The 17,087-nt window shown below is 33.7% G+C and overlaps 2 protein-coding genes across 3 annotated transcripts; one reads left to right on the top strand and one right to left on the bottom strand.

Annotated features, from left to right (window-relative positions):
- Window positions 1–10,667: 10,667 nt before the first annotated feature.
- On the top strand, window positions 10,668–14,837 carry LOC123697004. Of its 2 annotated transcripts, XM_045643415.1 has the most exons (10): window positions 10,668–11,020; window positions 11,187–11,312; window positions 11,868–11,966; window positions 12,042–12,257; window positions 12,847–12,999; window positions 13,251–13,476; window positions 13,942–14,243; window positions 14,321–14,456; window positions 14,532–14,585; window positions 14,666–14,837. In XM_045643415.1, the coding sequence occupies exons 1-10, from the start codon at window positions 10,814–10,816 to the stop codon at window positions 14,704–14,706; spliced, it is 1,560 nt and encodes a 519-aa protein (XP_045499371.1). In that variant the 5' UTR covers window positions 10,668–10,813; the 3' UTR covers window positions 14,707–14,837. The 2 variants fall into 2 exon arrangements, with proteins under 2 accessions (XP_045499371.1, XP_045499372.1); XM_045643416.1 differs by lacking the exon at window positions 12,847–12,999.
- On the bottom strand, window positions 14,709–16,101 carry LOC123697007. Its single transcript, XM_045643421.1, has one exon. The coding sequence runs from the start codon at window positions 16,022–16,024 to the stop codon at window positions 15,116–15,118; it is 909 nt and encodes a 302-aa protein (XP_045499377.1). The 5' UTR covers window positions 16,025–16,101; the 3' UTR covers window positions 14,709–15,115.
- Between the last annotated feature and the right edge of the window lie 986 nt (window positions 16,102–17,087).

The raw sequence follows: 17,087 nt of genomic DNA, 5'->3' as shown, positions 1-17,087 counted from the left end.
ATAAAATTATATTCTAATCAACAAACAATATTATAGTTACCTACATATAATATTATTTTAATTTAAAGTATCAAAACGGGTAAGTCCAATGTACCAATAAAATCTTCAAATTTGAAAATTGTGATGTGTTTGACCCTTTTTCATCGAATGTTTTTCTATACATATTATAAACAACACCTATTGCTTGTGATCGCAGCTGCTTTTTCGACATTTTCGAAGATTTTTTAGACAAAATCCTAAAAATTATTCATCAACTGCAAAAAAGACAAATAATTTGACAACCAATTTGATAGTTGTCAAATAAATTGCCACATGAAAATCTTTTATTTCTTAAATATAAATATGCCATCAGATTCTGGTAGACCTATATCTAAGTTGATCTTTTTAAATTATTCAATATTTAGTTGTTGAGTTCGCAGCACCGGCTGGACATTTTGATCATCCTGGACTGGCTGGACATTGTGACCATCACCTGCTGCCAGACTCAGCACCTTTTTTTTTTTTTTTTTTAAGTGGGGAAATCTTGCATAGATACCCACGGCTTCTGGGGATAGGGCCGTGGGTTATGTCGGATTCCTACCGACCAAAACCCCACTGTATTCCGTCAAGCCGCATCAACGACGGGGCCACGGGTATAGGTAGATTTCGTCCGTGACCCCATCAGCAGCTGCCCGTCTCCAGGCCAACACTGCCAGACTCAGCACCTGCTCCGAATTCGGATGTGAATCTAATGTACTAATATTTTCTTTGTCGTTGTCGTCTTCGTCATCTTTTAAACAAATATTCGGAATTGGCATTCCTCTGGCATTTCTACTATCAATTATTTCAGGAAGCAAACACTTTTTTTGTAGAATTTTACTACTCTTGATTCCATTTTTTTCCATAAGCTATCATCTCTTTCTATTTGTATTATGGCAAAAATACATTTTTTTACGATTTGTTATGTGCAATCCGAAGTTTTATTTATTGTCACTGTTTTATTTTTTTACAATATTTTAGTATTTTAATTTTATTTTGCTCTATTGCCTGGGAAAGTCCAAGTTTCGCTGCAACTGTTGGGCACTTTACTTCTACCACTGTGTCATTTCCGACTAGCCCATCTGGTGACGCCCCAATGAAAGGATAGTTTTGGTCTATAAATAGTCCACAGGCTGAAATGGTTCTATTTTGTAATTTATTGTTGCTCTAATTTTTGTAATGCTTGCTTTTCATTTTCAATACCATGGGCAACAGAAGCAATATCTGCCAAGTTTTTTTTATATAATATATTTTTCACTAAAGGAGCAGTGTCTAAAGTTTATTTTCTTCTGCATATTGGTCCAAAATTTGAAGCAGTGATTTTTTTTCTGATTTCTAACCAATCACTAGACTCTCTTTGCAATACTGTTGATCTTTCAATTGCATGGCGATCAGCTGTAAGGGATTCTAACTGATTCAAATGATATTTTTTCGCTGTTTCCAGTTCCTCGGGAGCTGTTGTTCCATGACCATAGTCATGTTGCTTTTGATTGACCTCATTCAATCTTCTCTGTTTTCTTCTTCTTTCTACTTCTGCAATTTTTCCTCCTGGAGCTTAATTCAGAAAAGATTCTTGTACAGATAAAATTGCGCACTTAGTGTTAAAAGAAACAACAGCTGCGGAGCTTCTTCCTTGGTACCCCCGTTTTGAAGAAAAATTTATTATTTTTTCGCCAAAGAATTTAGCTATGACACTGTTAGAACACTCGACTTTATTTGTGTCTACATCTTCAATCAAACTACGAGCTTTCGCAGCTACGTTTGAAAGCAAGCATTGATTCGGAACAAGAAAGTTGAACTATGAATATTTTTTAATCCATCACCGTCATTTTTTTTCTTTTTGGCAATAATAGGATTGGCACATTTGGTGGTTGCCATATGTGTGTTATACTGTATTTATAATATCGTTATGTAATATCCCAATTGCCACATTTTTAGGGGTCTCCGAGGTGTTATGATATTTTATTGATTTTACTATGGCTTTTCGCATTGTCATTATTTTAACATTCGTAAGAGTTTTTCGGTGTATATTTAGTTTCATTACTGATTCCTCTCAGCTTTTTACAAAAATTGCGAAGTATATGATTACGGCACTCAATTTTTTCAACAGTAACATTCTGTTCTTTATATCAGCGTTTAAGATTTTCGCAGATGTTGAGGCATCACCGTCGTCAATCATCCTGCCATGTAGCAAGCCACACACATCGATATGTATGATTTGAAGCCTTCAACAAGAATTTTGGCTTCCATGGAATATGACGAACCCTGAAAGTTTTTAAAACATACATGTTCCTTAGGCACAATGCAATGTTTTTGTTTTCAGCTCGAGCACATATTATGAAATATTTGTTTTTTACGCCAAAATAGAGAATCTGACCAGTTTTTCTGTCAATGATAGCTGCAATGCCTTATAATTTGACCCATAAGATCTTGCACACCAAGCAGCATCAACATAGACATCTATTACCGGATATCCATTTTTAGTTCGTCCCTCGGCGAGTGCGAAATCTTTTTCTTTTTGAGCAGCAGCTTCCATCGAAGCCACTTCAGTGTCTTCCCACTTTGCATACTTTGAAGTTGTGTATAATTTTTTGAAGATACCACGGGAATATTAATCGCCTAAAATAATTCCTCAAACTGAGAATATCCGATTCCGATTCCAATCACAGCAGTGATTGCAGCTAAATTTAGTTCCAACTGATCTGCATCTTCTTTATTTTCATTCGAAATTATGCAAATTCGCTCATAATTGATACCAGTTATTTCAGCGGCTAATTTGGGGTTCTCAAAGAACCTTCTGCTGGTATTTCCATTATTAGTATTCCCAAATTGGATTTAGGCATATCTATTATTAGACCAGTCTCAGTGCGAAACCTTTTTTTTTTTTTTTTTTTTTGATCTTCTAGGTCATTTTCCTCTTTCGATTTTCTTTCCCTGTATTTTTTCACGTGAAGTTTGTAGGCTAAATGTAGGATACATTCAAATATCCGAATTCTTGGGTGTAAGACCGATATGCCGAATTCAAGGGCTTCAAAATTCACTTCTCTCGTATGGTCCAATTTATTGAAATCTTTCGAGGTTGCTCCACAGATGTAGCACCTACGTGTAGACTTTGTGCCTGTGGCTGCATTGCAGACTTTCCGTCTACCATAGTTATTATAAAACTGTGCTTGACTAAGAATTTTTTCCCTGCTATGTCGTGCTCTGTTGGGACTAAAGACCTAATAGCGCTTTTAACGTGTCTTATTTCTTCTTCAGTGACATCATTAGTTTCCTTGATAAATTGGAATCTCAAATTTTAATAAAACCACAGCAGATGACGTGAACGAACTGAACTTTTATTCAAGTAGTAATATTACACATTACATACATGGTGGAGCTAATGATACAAACTGATTTTGTTACCATATTAAAATAATACTTAACAAAATCAAAAAATGAAGTGACAATCACTAGCTTCTTATAAGAAAACAAAACAATAAAATTTTATGAGAAAGTTCTTGTGTAAAAGAGGAACAAACACACACAATTGTATACAAACTCTTACTTTTGTGGGATGTTAAGGAGCGTTTTAAATAAAATACTAATCATCCACAATGAGGCGTTTAATTCGCACGTTACAATAATTACAAGATTAAAAGATTAAACTGAGCGCACATCCGTCGTCTGAGCTAGCCGCCGCGGAATGAGGGGCTGACCGCTGACGAGCCGTCCGTCGCGAACAACTCTCGCGTACGAACCGGCGCGGGCGCGGGGTGAAGGTTGCGTAGTCCCGTTATGCGGTCGCTAAGCTGGCCGCCACACTTTTAACTATAAGTATATAGGATAAGATACTTTAATTAACCGGTAAAATGCCAAGCTTCTTCATAAAATAATAATGTTTAACAGAATTTAAACTTTTCGTAAGAATGTCTGCTGGCATTTCAGTTGTCTGTAAATAGCTTAATTTTATATAATTATTGGCTACAGCCTCTCTAACAAAGTTATATCTAATATCAATGTGTTTTGATCTCCGGTGGAAAATAGGATTCAATGCTAGTTTTTGAGCACTTTGACAATCATTAAATAAAGCAATAGGATCCGATTTTCCAATGATTTCAAACAATAAATTTCTTAAATAAATCCCTTCTTTACATACTTCAGACATGGATATATATTCAGCCTCAGTGCTGGATAATTCTACATTTCTTTGCTTTCGTCATTCAAAAGATATAACAGTATTTGACAACATAAAACAGAAACCAGAATATGACCTTCTGTCGATAAGTTTTCCATAGGGCCTGCTACATCTGAATGTATCAATTCTAGCAAATCCTTAGTCTTGGATGAACTTTGCTGGAATGGTAATCTGGTTTGTTTGTCTTTACAACATATAAACACATGATGTTTTATCTATTTCTGCCATGTTTGCAATCGCTGGTTTCTATGATCTGCGTCCAGGGCCGGATTTAGAGGTCCAGAGGCCTCGTGGCAACAAAGGAGTGGAGGCCCCCTCGCCTCAAATTATTTTCCAAATAAAATGAACAATTTTTCTCAGTCGAGTTTTTCAATAAATAATTTATTGTGAAACCAAGTAGATTCTCTTAGTATTTAACAAACGCATATAAATATAATCGGAAACAAGAATTATCTGAACTAAATTTTAGTGATAACGAACGGAACCTTTCGAGCTTTTTTTGCCCAAAAATCGTTGATAATTTCGCTGGAATCCAGTTCTCGGAGTAAATCGCTTTCAATGCTCAGGAGAGAAAGCTTTGATAGACGGTTTTGTCCCATCGTGGTTCGAAGCCTATTTTTTATAATTTTCATTTTTGAACTCCCTTTTGAACATTTGGGGTACTCCCGCAAGATGGGTAGTAAATTGGAAGTGCTTATCAGGGCCATTTGAGATTTTGATATTTCACTGATTGCCTGATTAGAGTGAACAAATATAGATCAATGATTTCTGTTAATATTTAAGATTAATATAATCAAATAATCATGTACTACAGTGTACCTACAGTGTATGTAGGTAAAGGTAAAAGTGAAAAAAAATATCAAAGGAAAAGATGTTTACTAGTTTTACAAGTTGGAATTTGAAAGATTTTTTTCCGAAGTATCTATTGTGGGGGCCCACTGCTTGTGGAGGCCCCGGGGCTTTCGCCCCGGTTGCCCTCCCCTAAATCCGGCCCTGTCTGCGTCACATACTGCGTCATTGACTCACAGTTTTCAAGTCGAATGTTGATGACATTTCGTAGCAAACCAATCTTCCTTGTATAGCCGGAATCATCAAACATCTTCTTGCGACTCCATAAATCATATGTTGTGACCGCCTGCTTAATGTGAACATAAGTCGATGGGTCGATTGACAATATTAGCTTCGCCTTGGCTTTCGCATCTTCCACTTTTTGCTCTGCAGTAGCGGTTGATTTCAACTGGCTTTGGATGCTCGCCGCCATGCCTTCCAACACCAACAAATTTTGAGCCGCAAAACACCAATCATCATAGTTTTCGCGCCCTCGCAACTTTGGAACACTTGCTAAGTAGTTCGTCATCATTATTATCACAAACATAGCAGTAACTTTAAACTTTAAACTAGGGTAAGGTGGGGTAAATGCGAGTACCATAACTAGAATGACATATTCAACCATAGACAACATTTTACTTTAACAGTATAAAATTTATAATTGCCATATATATGAAGTATTTAGTAGCCTAACGTTTTAAGTTATTTGTTTAATTAAAATCACTCTGATAATATAGATAATCAAATTTAAAAAAAAATTGGGACACTTATTACATTTACCCGGTGTTCAGGGGCAAATGTAATAATGTTGGTCAATTTCTCAGGGCTTTAGACAGTTGCAAATCAGGGGTAATAGCAATAAAATGCGAAAATTGAAAACTTTGGTTTTTTTATGTCAAAGAGATCATGAAAGCTTACAAAGATATGATTTTTTCCTTACAGACTACTTAAAATTTAAATCAATCAAAGTGTTTACGAAATAATCATATTTCTGAATTTGAAATCAAAGTTACTTTGATTTTAAATTGCTTGGTTATTGTAGGATTCGGCAATATTTTCACGATGGAATCAGCGGTGATTGTATCAACATCATCTATTATAGGCCATGCAAAAGTTGCTCCCTTACGTCTTACAAACTTTACCTCCCAACGACTGTCTATCTGTTTTTGCACGAAGCCTACGTAATATTTATGTCCTTTCACCAAAGTATATTTAACCATCACCCATTTGTTAATATGGATATCTAGCCCAGTCTCCTCTTCTGCCTTATTTTCTTTATTCATTTCTGTCATTGCTGCTTCATTGTCTGACTCAATAAGAACTTCAGCTTCCTCTTCCACCCATTCACTTTCGTCAGAATTTGCATAGTGCACTTCATTATCGGAGTCTACATCTGTCGTGTCACATTCTGAATCTTCAGTATTTTTCTTCGCTTTTCCTTCTTTCTTGCCATTTTTTTTGTTTATTTTAGCTTTTTTGTTTGCGACTAACTTTTCTTTTTCCTTTAACACTTCAAGCATTCTAGCAGACGTAACAACTTCAGCACCTGAGGCAACCTTACGTTTCTTTTATTTATTCAAAGGCATTTGTTCAAATGATATTATGGGCACGGTATTAAAGGCTAGCATCTCATTTGATTGAGGAGTTGCTGGTACGGAATTTTTCCTCAGAGTATTTGGGTGGTCCTTTTTTTAGATAATTTCGCACCATCTGGAAAGAAAGGGGTAATTGTAAAAACTTTACATTTGCCCCTTACCATGTTATTACAATTGCCCCAACACCAAAATTTGAAAAGGTAAATGCAATAATAGCCAAAAAAAAAACAACCTTCACCAGTTAAGTAAAAAATTGCATTTAGATTAATTCCCAACACAGAATATTAACATACTAATACAAAAAAAATTAAAAAAACTTACGTTTCTTTCAAAGATGAAAAACCGATTGAAGGTTACCTACGTTAACAAAGTGTGCAACACGCGGCATCGACGTCACTCAACTAATGACGTTTCATTCACTCATCGATTTGTCAAACTCTTTCGAATTGATCGGCACGAATTTCCAAAAGTACCTTACAGTGTGTAAATGGCAGCACCAGTTTTCTTTAGGAGTTAGGCCGTAAACACACCCTATTGCTAATACCCCGTTATTGCAATTACCCCACCTGACCCTATAAAAACCAAGAAAAATACGTATCTGGGCCCATAACCTAATAAAACCACAGCAGATGATGTGAACGAAGTGAACTTTTATTCAAGTAGTAATATTACACATTACATACAGCAGGTGGCGCTAGTGATAAAAAACTGATTTTGTTACCATATTAAAATAATAGATTTCCCTAGTTCCACTTTAGCAACATGTATTATGATCTCTTTTTCAAATTTAGAACGTTAAGTTCTTCAGTCTTTCGCCTCTTGCTCCTCTCACTTGCGTCTTCAAACGACTTGGATGGTCGACCTAGCCGTTTTTGTGAAGTCTCAACAACAGGTATTTCAAAAGTACCTTCCAGCCAAGACCGATTGTATTTAATAAAATTTTCTTCTTTATAATGAGCTTTGGTCCACCTTTGTTTGATTTCTGATTTGAAATGGGCAAAACCACGTTTCAAACTAACAATTTGGTCTTCATTGTAACCTTCACATGACAAAAGTTTATCTTTCAGAAAATTTAATTTGGCATCTAAATTAAGCAAATTTTCGTTCTTCATGAGGTCAAATAAGTATTAACGGGTCACAATCCTTACTCCTGATGTACCCGCTGAACCTAAAACAAACATATACAATTATGGTAAAAGTCGTTAACAAATATTTCCAACTTTAGACGAGTTCCACCGAATATTTTTAATCCCTCTAAACAGTATTTATCCGGACGTTTCCGGGGACGTCTTTGACGTGTTTATAAGGAAAAGGATCAAATAATAACCTATAATAAAAAATATAGCCCGATCTACTCCGATACATAAACAAAAACACTAGCAAAGAAAAAATATTGTAGGAAATCACGCGGCGGCGGGAGTCGGAGAGCGCACGACAGGTCTTACCTCAACAAAGCCTCGCGAGTCGCGGGCATCTGAAGTATTCTGAAGGCCCGCGCGGCCTCTATTTCGCGCGTATCTTGGTTTATTTTTTTATGTGATTTAAACTATACCTACTAATTCTTCAATATTTTATGAGACTTTGCCCTCCGTAATAGTAGATATAATACCTACATAAAATGTCTATGACTACTAAGAGCAATACTATGTCTATGACTAACACGGGTTGACTTCCCGATTTTTATGATCATACAAAATAATTGATATTGTGTTACCGACAAGACTCTGCGTTCAAATAGATCTTTGTGTGTGAAATATATATTTTCCAGTCGAAAAATAGTAAATTTATATTTATAAAGCATTTGAATGCCATAAAAACCAAAAAATATAAATTCAAGAAAAGGTCGTGTTCCATCGTTACAATATTGTATTCACTGAAAAGTGCTTCATATTGGTTGAAATGGTTGTTAAATCATCTCAATAGATGGCGCGCGGTGTGTCCCTTAAGACACATAAAACTGAAAGGATAGAATAAATTCGATTGCTCAGGCGGGTCACGAGTGGCTGAGTTGGTTAGGCATCCGCCCCGGAATGGCGCGAAGGATGCGGGTTCAAGTCCCGCCTCGTGATCGAATTTTTTCTATCCTTTATAAATTTATATTTATAAAGCATTTGAATGCCATAAAAACCAAAAAATATAAATTCAAGAAAAGGTCGTGTTCCATCGTTACAATATTGTATTCACTGAAAAGTGCTTCATATTGGTTGAAATGGTTGTTAAATCATCTCAATAGATGGCGCGCGGTGTGTCCCTTAAGACACATAAAACTGAAAGGATAGATAGATTCGATTGCTCAGGCGGGTCACGAGTGGCTGAGTTGGTTAGGCATCCGCCCCGGAATGGCGCGAAGGATGCGGGTTCAAGTCCCGCCTCGTGATCGAATTTTTTCTATCCTTTATAAATTTATATATATATATATATATATATATTTTCCAGTCGAAAAAAATGAATATTTCATTGTTAAAAATTAATCTAAAAAAGCGCAATAATCGGGAATCCTCCCCATAATACTCATTGCATGTAACAAATTCCTAGAGTAATATTATAAGAGCTCTCTTTCTGTTACAAAGAGAGAAAAGATCATTGTGTTATTTTTTTATCGTTGTATTAGGTATATCTGTTTATCAGATTATGCGGAAATTATTGAATATTTGTGAGTCATTCTTATTATATTCTTATAAAGAAACAGAATATCTCTTGTCACTTCCTAACGTCAGACACGTCTCCCCGTTAAAATTGACTAAAATCGACATCACCCGCGTCACCGGGTCAGTTAAGTTTGTGGCACTGTACACACTCTTGGACATATTTAATTGGCCACTTTCATTTTGTCGATTCATTTAAAATGATTGAACTGAGATTGAGATTATTGATTAAAAACTTAAAAAAGATAAAAAATACGTGTATTGTTTTATAATATGTATAGGTTGTCTGTAATGGTTTTCATCAAAGCGAAATTATAAAAACGATATGAAATGCGAGATGAGTGGACGGTTAAATGGGCTTCAGAGTATATTTCTTGATATTTATAATACTCTATTAATAAAAATGTATCGTTCATGTTGAAATGTATAATATCAAAAATGTTGTGTTTAAAAATATTCTCTTTATTTTAGTAAGTGACGAAAAATGATTTTGTAGTGGGCAGATTTGAGCATAGTAAAAAAATTTTAACCGTGTATTGAAACTATCCGTCCGTAAAATGTGATATATTTACATGTATTTCCTGTATTATTATAGTTAACTACATTTTTTATTTAATATTTAATAATATCCATGATAATATTTATGTTTTTTTTTAACATAAATTAGATTGCATGACTGCTATATTTTTACATTCTTATATTGCCTAAAAGTATTTACTATTAGGTAATAGGTACCTACTACTAAGTTACTAACATGAAGTCCTGTGATGAAGTCTTCCATAAAATGTGCATTTATTAATTCTTATGTATATTGCAAATAAAGACATTAAAAACAATTTATAAATTTATTTTATTTCTATAAAAAATTTCCTTATCATTATTGGATCGACAATTTTCAAAATATTGTTGTGAGATGGTTGTGAGTTGTTCTTTCCAACTGTTTATAGAATACTAGCGGTCCGCCCCGGCTTCGCCCATGGTACATATTTCGCAATAAAAGGTAGCCTATGTTCTTTCTCAGGGTCTAAAGATTGTCTGTGCCAAATTTCATCAAAATCGGTCCAGTAGTTTATGAGCCTATTCATTACAATCAAACAAACAAACAAAGTTTTCCTCTTTATAATATTAGTGTAGATTGATAAGCCGTGGATAAGCCCATTACATCTGTGCCCTCTTTAGATATAGCCTGTGGATATAACAATTTTGATATTCGTCTGATATTATTGATGTTATGGAAAGCTCTTGTAGTAATTACCTAGATCTTTTTAAAATATGAATTCTTTCAGTTTAAAGTTCGGTGATTTTCTTCGCATTATTTTTTAACAAAAAGCCACGAATCAAGAATATAACATGGCGTCTTAGAGCTTAGGGTCTGACAATTTCAATTTGACCGTTACGCTTTCTTCTGGCACAAAATTCAAAATTTCTTGTAACTTGTCTTTACATTTTACAACACAGAAATGTTCAAGAAATTTTTTACACCCAATAACTAAATATCTTTATGGAGAAACTTTCAATATAAATTAATATATTTAACGAAATCATCTTCCATGCAAAATGAAAATAGCGATGAAAATGATTCAACCTGCTCCTTTATTACACCAAGAGATGAAGAGGGTTCGCATCAAAATAACACAAATAAAAAACCCAGTTTGACCCAAACTACTGCAGCATCATTTGATTTCTCTAAAATGTTAAAGGAACTACAATTCACTGAATGTCGGAGTCAACTACAGCCTTGTTGTCACTTGCAAATGGTAGTTATTTTCAAAAAAAATATGAGATAGTTATAACTAAAGCGGCATACTATACATATATTCGTTCGGCATGTAATGAAAATCATATAACGTTGATTGGAAAATCCATGGCTTGACTAATTTATTTGATAAACATTGCAAAGGTTCATTAAATTTACTGTTACAGAATGCAACAATCTGTAAATTGAAAGAAAGCACTAAAAGGTTGCTGGGTATCTTAGATCAAATTCAGTCGAAAACAAATGGAAAATTAGCTATAACTGATAACAATTTGCCTGCTGATGACCCTCAAGTATGTACTTTATACTTAACTAGCTGCTCCGCGCGGTTTCACCCCCGTGGCCCCACCCCTGTTGGTCGTAGCGTGATGATATATAGCCTATAACCTTCCTCGATAAATGGACTATCCAACACCGAAAGAATTTTTCAAATCGGACCAGTAGTTCCCGAGATTAGCGCGTTCAAACAAACAAACAAACTCTTCAGCTTTATAATATTAGTAATACAAGTATACCTACACCTATAAGTTTGTATACATAATTCACGTTTAATTTATCAATATTAAAAACATAGTATACCTAACACTGTAATACCCTTTAGCGAGATATTAAAAAATTGAGATATTTTTTAATAAATATATTCTTAGGGTGGTGTTACAGTTCAATCGTACATACTTACAGCTACGTTATAATTTCGTCTCGGTATTGTGCGAGATTATATTTTGTCAGAATAATGAGTAAAATATGATCAGTAGCAGTAGTTAGTAGTGTTTTCGTTATCTTTACTATCGATCTATGATCTTATAAAAGTTCTAAAACTAATTTATATATAATATATCGTTTTATAGCCTTCGACCTCTACATTCAATGTCGCTGAAATAATTCCATGTGAGGCGTTAAAAAGTTTGGAATATCAAACTAGAGTATTACAAGCGATTAATATCGAGGTAAAATTTTCATTTTTGATCAAACTAATAAATACTTAATATTTTATCGTCATCTACTTATTATCCAATTTGTAGAGCGAAGACGATGATTGTTCCATTTACAAGAAACTCACACGTAAATGTCAATGCTTGAATGTTAAGGAATACAATGATTTCGTCATACATTTTAATGAGAACACCAAGTATACCACGAATAACATCGGGGAAATCGTTAAAAATATGCGCATTTTAAAAAAATTCTTGTATATGGGCAGTGAATACACAAAAAATGCTCTTATGTTTCTTAACGAGGTAAGTCACCTAGCTAATTACCATCTACTAGCTATTGCCCGTGATTTCGTGAGCAAATGAATTTCCGCAGTCTATCGGAAGGAATATAGGTTTATAACCGCGTTATAAAGTAGTTTATGTCGTTTTCTATCATCCTAACTATCCCCAAAGACAAACACGTAAAGATATGGAGCATTGATGCCTATAGGCTTTCAGATGTAAATTTATGGCATTTATTCGCTTGATCAACATCGAAAGGTAAACGTTTATCCGCTTGCCGTAGATATGTGCTGGTAGCTATCCATTGATGAACCTAATAACACACGAACATATATAATTCCTAATGTATGGGACGATGTTCCCTAAATTTTATAAACTACTAGCTTTCCGCCCCTGGCTTCGCCCGTATTTTCAAAGAAAAAGCTATTCGCGTAGGATTTCCGGGATAAAACCTACCTAACCTACGTCCTTTCTCGGGTATCAAAATATCTCTATACCAAATTTCATGCAAATTGGTTCAGTAGTTAAGCGTGATTGAGTAACAGACAGACAGACAGAGTTACTTTCGCATTTATAATATTAGTATGGATTATTGTAATATAATTTTTAGGGTTTATCCGAAAGTAAGTTTAAAGAAAAAATAGAAATCATTCAAGGGTGTGCTCATGCTGATATTTGTAGCATATTTGACGAATACTCCATAGTAACAGTGTGCATAGCCTGGCCTTGTAAAGTGGAATATTATGGCGATTCTGTAACGCAGGTTTGTGTATTCGTTTCTGAAACTAAAGGCAAAAACTAGTTATTTTTTACCTAATCAAATAAATCATCATACTTAACAATTTTCATCTCCTTCTTTAGACGTAAATCGTAATTTAGCTCAGGAAATTGCGACCGTTATCTCGTCAATATTTACGCGAGTACCTACCTATAACGATGTAGTTACATTTTTTAGTACCTATTTTATTGCGGATTTTTCTAGTATTTATTTTTATCATTATTTTAAATTCTCAGGCTTGGGCAGCGAGCTTATTACATAAATTAGCAGATTTAGAAGAAGGTAGAAGGTACTTGAATTTCAATTCAAAAATAACGAACGATATCAAGAAAGTGATTCGAAAAAGAATTTCCCAATTAGAAGCGGATACTGTAGACACTTTGAATGAAGTGTTGAATTTGTTAAGACCGTTGTTTGTCAAGAATCCAAATGTTACTTATGTCAGCAAGTCGGCTAACGAAGGTAATACCAGGTTTACTAACCGAGCCCAAAATACACAAATTATAAGTCCGTATCGATATGGAGTTCCTATGGTTTATCAGACTGAAGTCAAATATAGGAGAACGATAAAACCCACTTATACAGCTTAAAGAAATAGGTAATTATTTGCGGAATTAATGAAGACGCGACGTGATAGCGGGGCTATTAGAATAAATAAATAAATAATATTATAATATAATTAAAACGGTTTCAATCAACTTCGAGTAAAGGCTTCATACTTTAAGGATTAATTAGAACAAAAATTAAAAAAATAATTGATTGTACATAATATTATATTTTTTATGGTTATCATCTTCTGTAGGCGTATGCGCGACAGGCGACTGTTATTAAAACTATCACCTTCACCTCGCGTCTTTATTAGAGCGAATCTAAATGTTCTGTTCCAGTTAAATGTATATCTGTATAATTAATCGTGAGACATTTTAGGTATTGGGACCAGAACTATAAAAGATTTAGTAGAATACCGGGAGCACATGACGATTGACGAGATTTTTATGCATTTAGACATATTACGTAATTTTAGTCAAATTGAATTCGGCAAAGAGGAACTTACATTTAATTTGCCAGCACTGTTGTTATTATTCAAAGATTTACTACGAGAGTATGATAACAGTGAAATGAATATATTGATTATGAATATGTTAAATAACATAATGACGAAACATATTAAAAATAATCAGGACAATAAATCAGGAGGTCTAAGGGCTGTCGCTAATGCTTTAACAGAGGTACCTTTATTTGAAATAAAAACATAAAAAATGTTTAAACATTAAAATAATTGCTCAATTATAATTTTCTATTGTAGCCCATAAAAAGGAAGAATGAAGGTTGTCAGATGCCTCCAAAGAAAAATATAAAGAAACCAAATAAAAGTAAAGGGCTGGGAGTTTCACCTGTTAAATATTTACAAAGAAGTAAATTGAATCAATCTATGTGTAAAGGCAAGCAAATTTTGGGTATTTATTTGTTTTTGCTTTGGTCATACAAAATATCATAAATACACATTTTCTTTATAGACTCAAATAGGGAACCATCCAAAGTGCTTAACCGATCAAAAAAGTTTGATAAAGGTAAATAAAAACTTCAATCAAACTACCATATTGTTATATGAATAATATTATTAAGTAAAAGTATATTCTTTCTTTTACAGATTTGAGAGCTTCTATCATAATAGTGCCAATTGAAAAATAATATACAACAATAAATAATAATTTATTAGTCAAATATAAAACAATATAGCAAAACCTATACAATAAAATGATGTTAACAGTTCTTAAATATGGTTACATATTTATTTTTGTAATAAATTAATAGAACATATAGATTGCTGTCTTAATATTTTTTACAAAACTCCATTACATTTTTCTCCATATCCTTTTGAGTCATAAAAAGAACATTGGTAATATTAATATACAAATGACCGCAGATATCCTGTTTTGTTTTATAAATAACTGTTTATCTTCAAAACTAATTAAATGCATAATGGAATAAGCATATCTTATGAATGATAAATTCTGGTAAAAATATATTTCTTAATGAGATCTAGCATTAGGATCATGACAAAACCTTGTCTAAAATGTATGATGATTATAATATATTATCAGTCAACATTTCTATGATCATAATGATTTGTTCTTTCATATGTGAGACTTCTTTTATTCTGTGGAACAGGATTACTAGGTCTAAAGATCATTGCAACTAAAATGTAAAATCCACCTATTATCTTACTGAAAAAATCTAGAGTACCCAAAAACACTGGTGTAGAATTTTTTACCAATATGGAAAATTCTCTTAACAATGCTAATATAAAGTTTCCAAGAAAGTTTACAAAAGCAGTACTTCCAGTGAATAATGCAATGATAAATGCAAATATAAATGTAAAAAATTCCTTAACATTTCTTATTGACAATGCACTCTTCAATGTCTCTTTAATATCATTGATACTTTCAGTTATTTGAGTTTTTTCTTCTACTTGGCTTTCTTTTGGTTTAATTGTGATATCCTTCTTTGTTGCGCCCGTCAATATTGGTTCTAGCTCTAAATATGCTTCTGTTATATGCCTTATGCATTTTAAAGCAATTAATACTTCATTATCTCTAAATTTTATACCTTTAACTTGAAACCAAAATGCGCCAAAAGGTTCATTATCAATTTCTGTCCATAAGCACAAACTCGACGAAACATTTATGTTCAAAGTATCGGAGTTCGTAATGCCAATCCAATGTAAATTTGGATACACTGAGAGCAGTTTATGTACTGTTTCTAACAAATCTCTTAATAACTCTTTCTCAGCAGGACTTATTAATACAATATCACGGTATCCAATTTGCTGATCTACAAGTCTTCTCTCCAAATAGCGACCTAAGAAAATTCGCGATCTTAGTACGTCTTTTAGATATTTTTTCACGTTCGAAACAGCCATGTCTTCAAAACTATCCAACTGTGACGAAGTTACTGATGAATTCATAGATGGACTTTGTATCGAAACACTCATTTTGAGATAATACATAAATTACAAATAAAAAATTGAAGAAAAAATAAATTCACAACAGTCAACAAATGATCAAAACTCAAATGATATTGTGATTTGTGAATTGTGATTTTGATAGTCGTGCTCTGACATTGACAATGACAAACACTTGACTTTATTATACGTTCCATTTCATGGTCACGTTATCAGATTGAGGCAATATAATATTTCGTGGCTAGCTTTATTAAGTACCGCCGTTTTACCCGCATTGCTGCGTTCCTATTATTAATATTCCTTATGTTATGTCATTCTCGATAAAAAATATTAAAATTTAAACGATCGAACGTTAGAACATCCAGTATTTACATTTTGACGTGCAACGTCATATAATTCGATAAAGCCGGCTGCACGCACGAAAAAACATGACTCATGCGGCGTTACCTCCCTCTGACTCATCTGAGGCGTTCCACGTAAGGCTTGAAGTGCGAGCGAGAGCGCGGAACGAGCGACAAAGAAGCACAATCGGACGTTGTCACGTTCAACTATCGTCTGTAAACCGACTTTACAGACAACCAATTTTTTACGGTACTATATACGTACACTATGTTTTAGTTTATTTTTTACAAACATTAAATTAGGTAGCGTACACGTAGCGTACTGCGTATCATCAATTTCTTATGTACTGGACATTAACCCACTCGCTTTTTATGTAATTTGTCCCTTAGTTCTTTGAACCATGGTCACCTAGTGAGAAAGAGACAAGTTGGAACGAAAAACGCTCTCACTCGTCCGGTTTTTGCGCCATGGTGCACAGTCTAGATAGTATTCTTTGGTATACAGATGTGTATACAGACGAATTATAAAGGTATAGGCATAGGTAATAAAAAATAATGACTTTGTAGATTCTCTTTATTGGAAAATATTTGTACGTTTAATTATTAAAAGGTATCTAATACATATTTAAGGAATTAAAGACGATAAATATCTCGTGTTTGTCATAAAATTATTTTAGAAATATTACGTACACATTTGAATTATTTAAAATAGTAATACACAGTGATAATAAAAGGAAATTGATTTAATTAACTAAACATCGATATTA

This window comes from Colias croceus, chromosome 13 (assembly GCF_905220415.1).
Source record: "Colias croceus chromosome 13, ilColCroc2.1".
NCBI classification, from domain to species: Eukaryota; Metazoa; Arthropoda; class Insecta; order Lepidoptera; family Pieridae; genus Colias; species Colias croceus.
Note: the sequence above shows the minus strand (reverse complement) of the source record. Positions and strands in the feature narration are given on the sequence as shown.

Bases quoted from the DNA above. Each gene is read 5' to 3' on its own strand.
- LOC123697007 (XM_045643421.1), bottom strand. From the start codon at position 16,024: ATGTATTATCTCAAAATGAGTGTTTCGATACAAAGTCCATCTATGAAT.
- LOC123697004 (XM_045643415.1), top strand. From the start codon at position 10,814: ATGCAAAATGAAAATAGCGATGAAAATGATTCAACCTGCTCCTTTATT. The intron at 13,477-13,941 runs GTAATACCAGGT...GAGACATTTTAG, and splicing joins CAGCAAGTCGGCTAACGAAG to GTATTGGGACCAGAACTATA. The intron at 14,586-14,665 runs GTAAATAAAAAC...TTTCTTTTACAG, and splicing joins ATCAAAAAAGTTTGATAAAG to ATTTGAGAGCTTCTATCATA.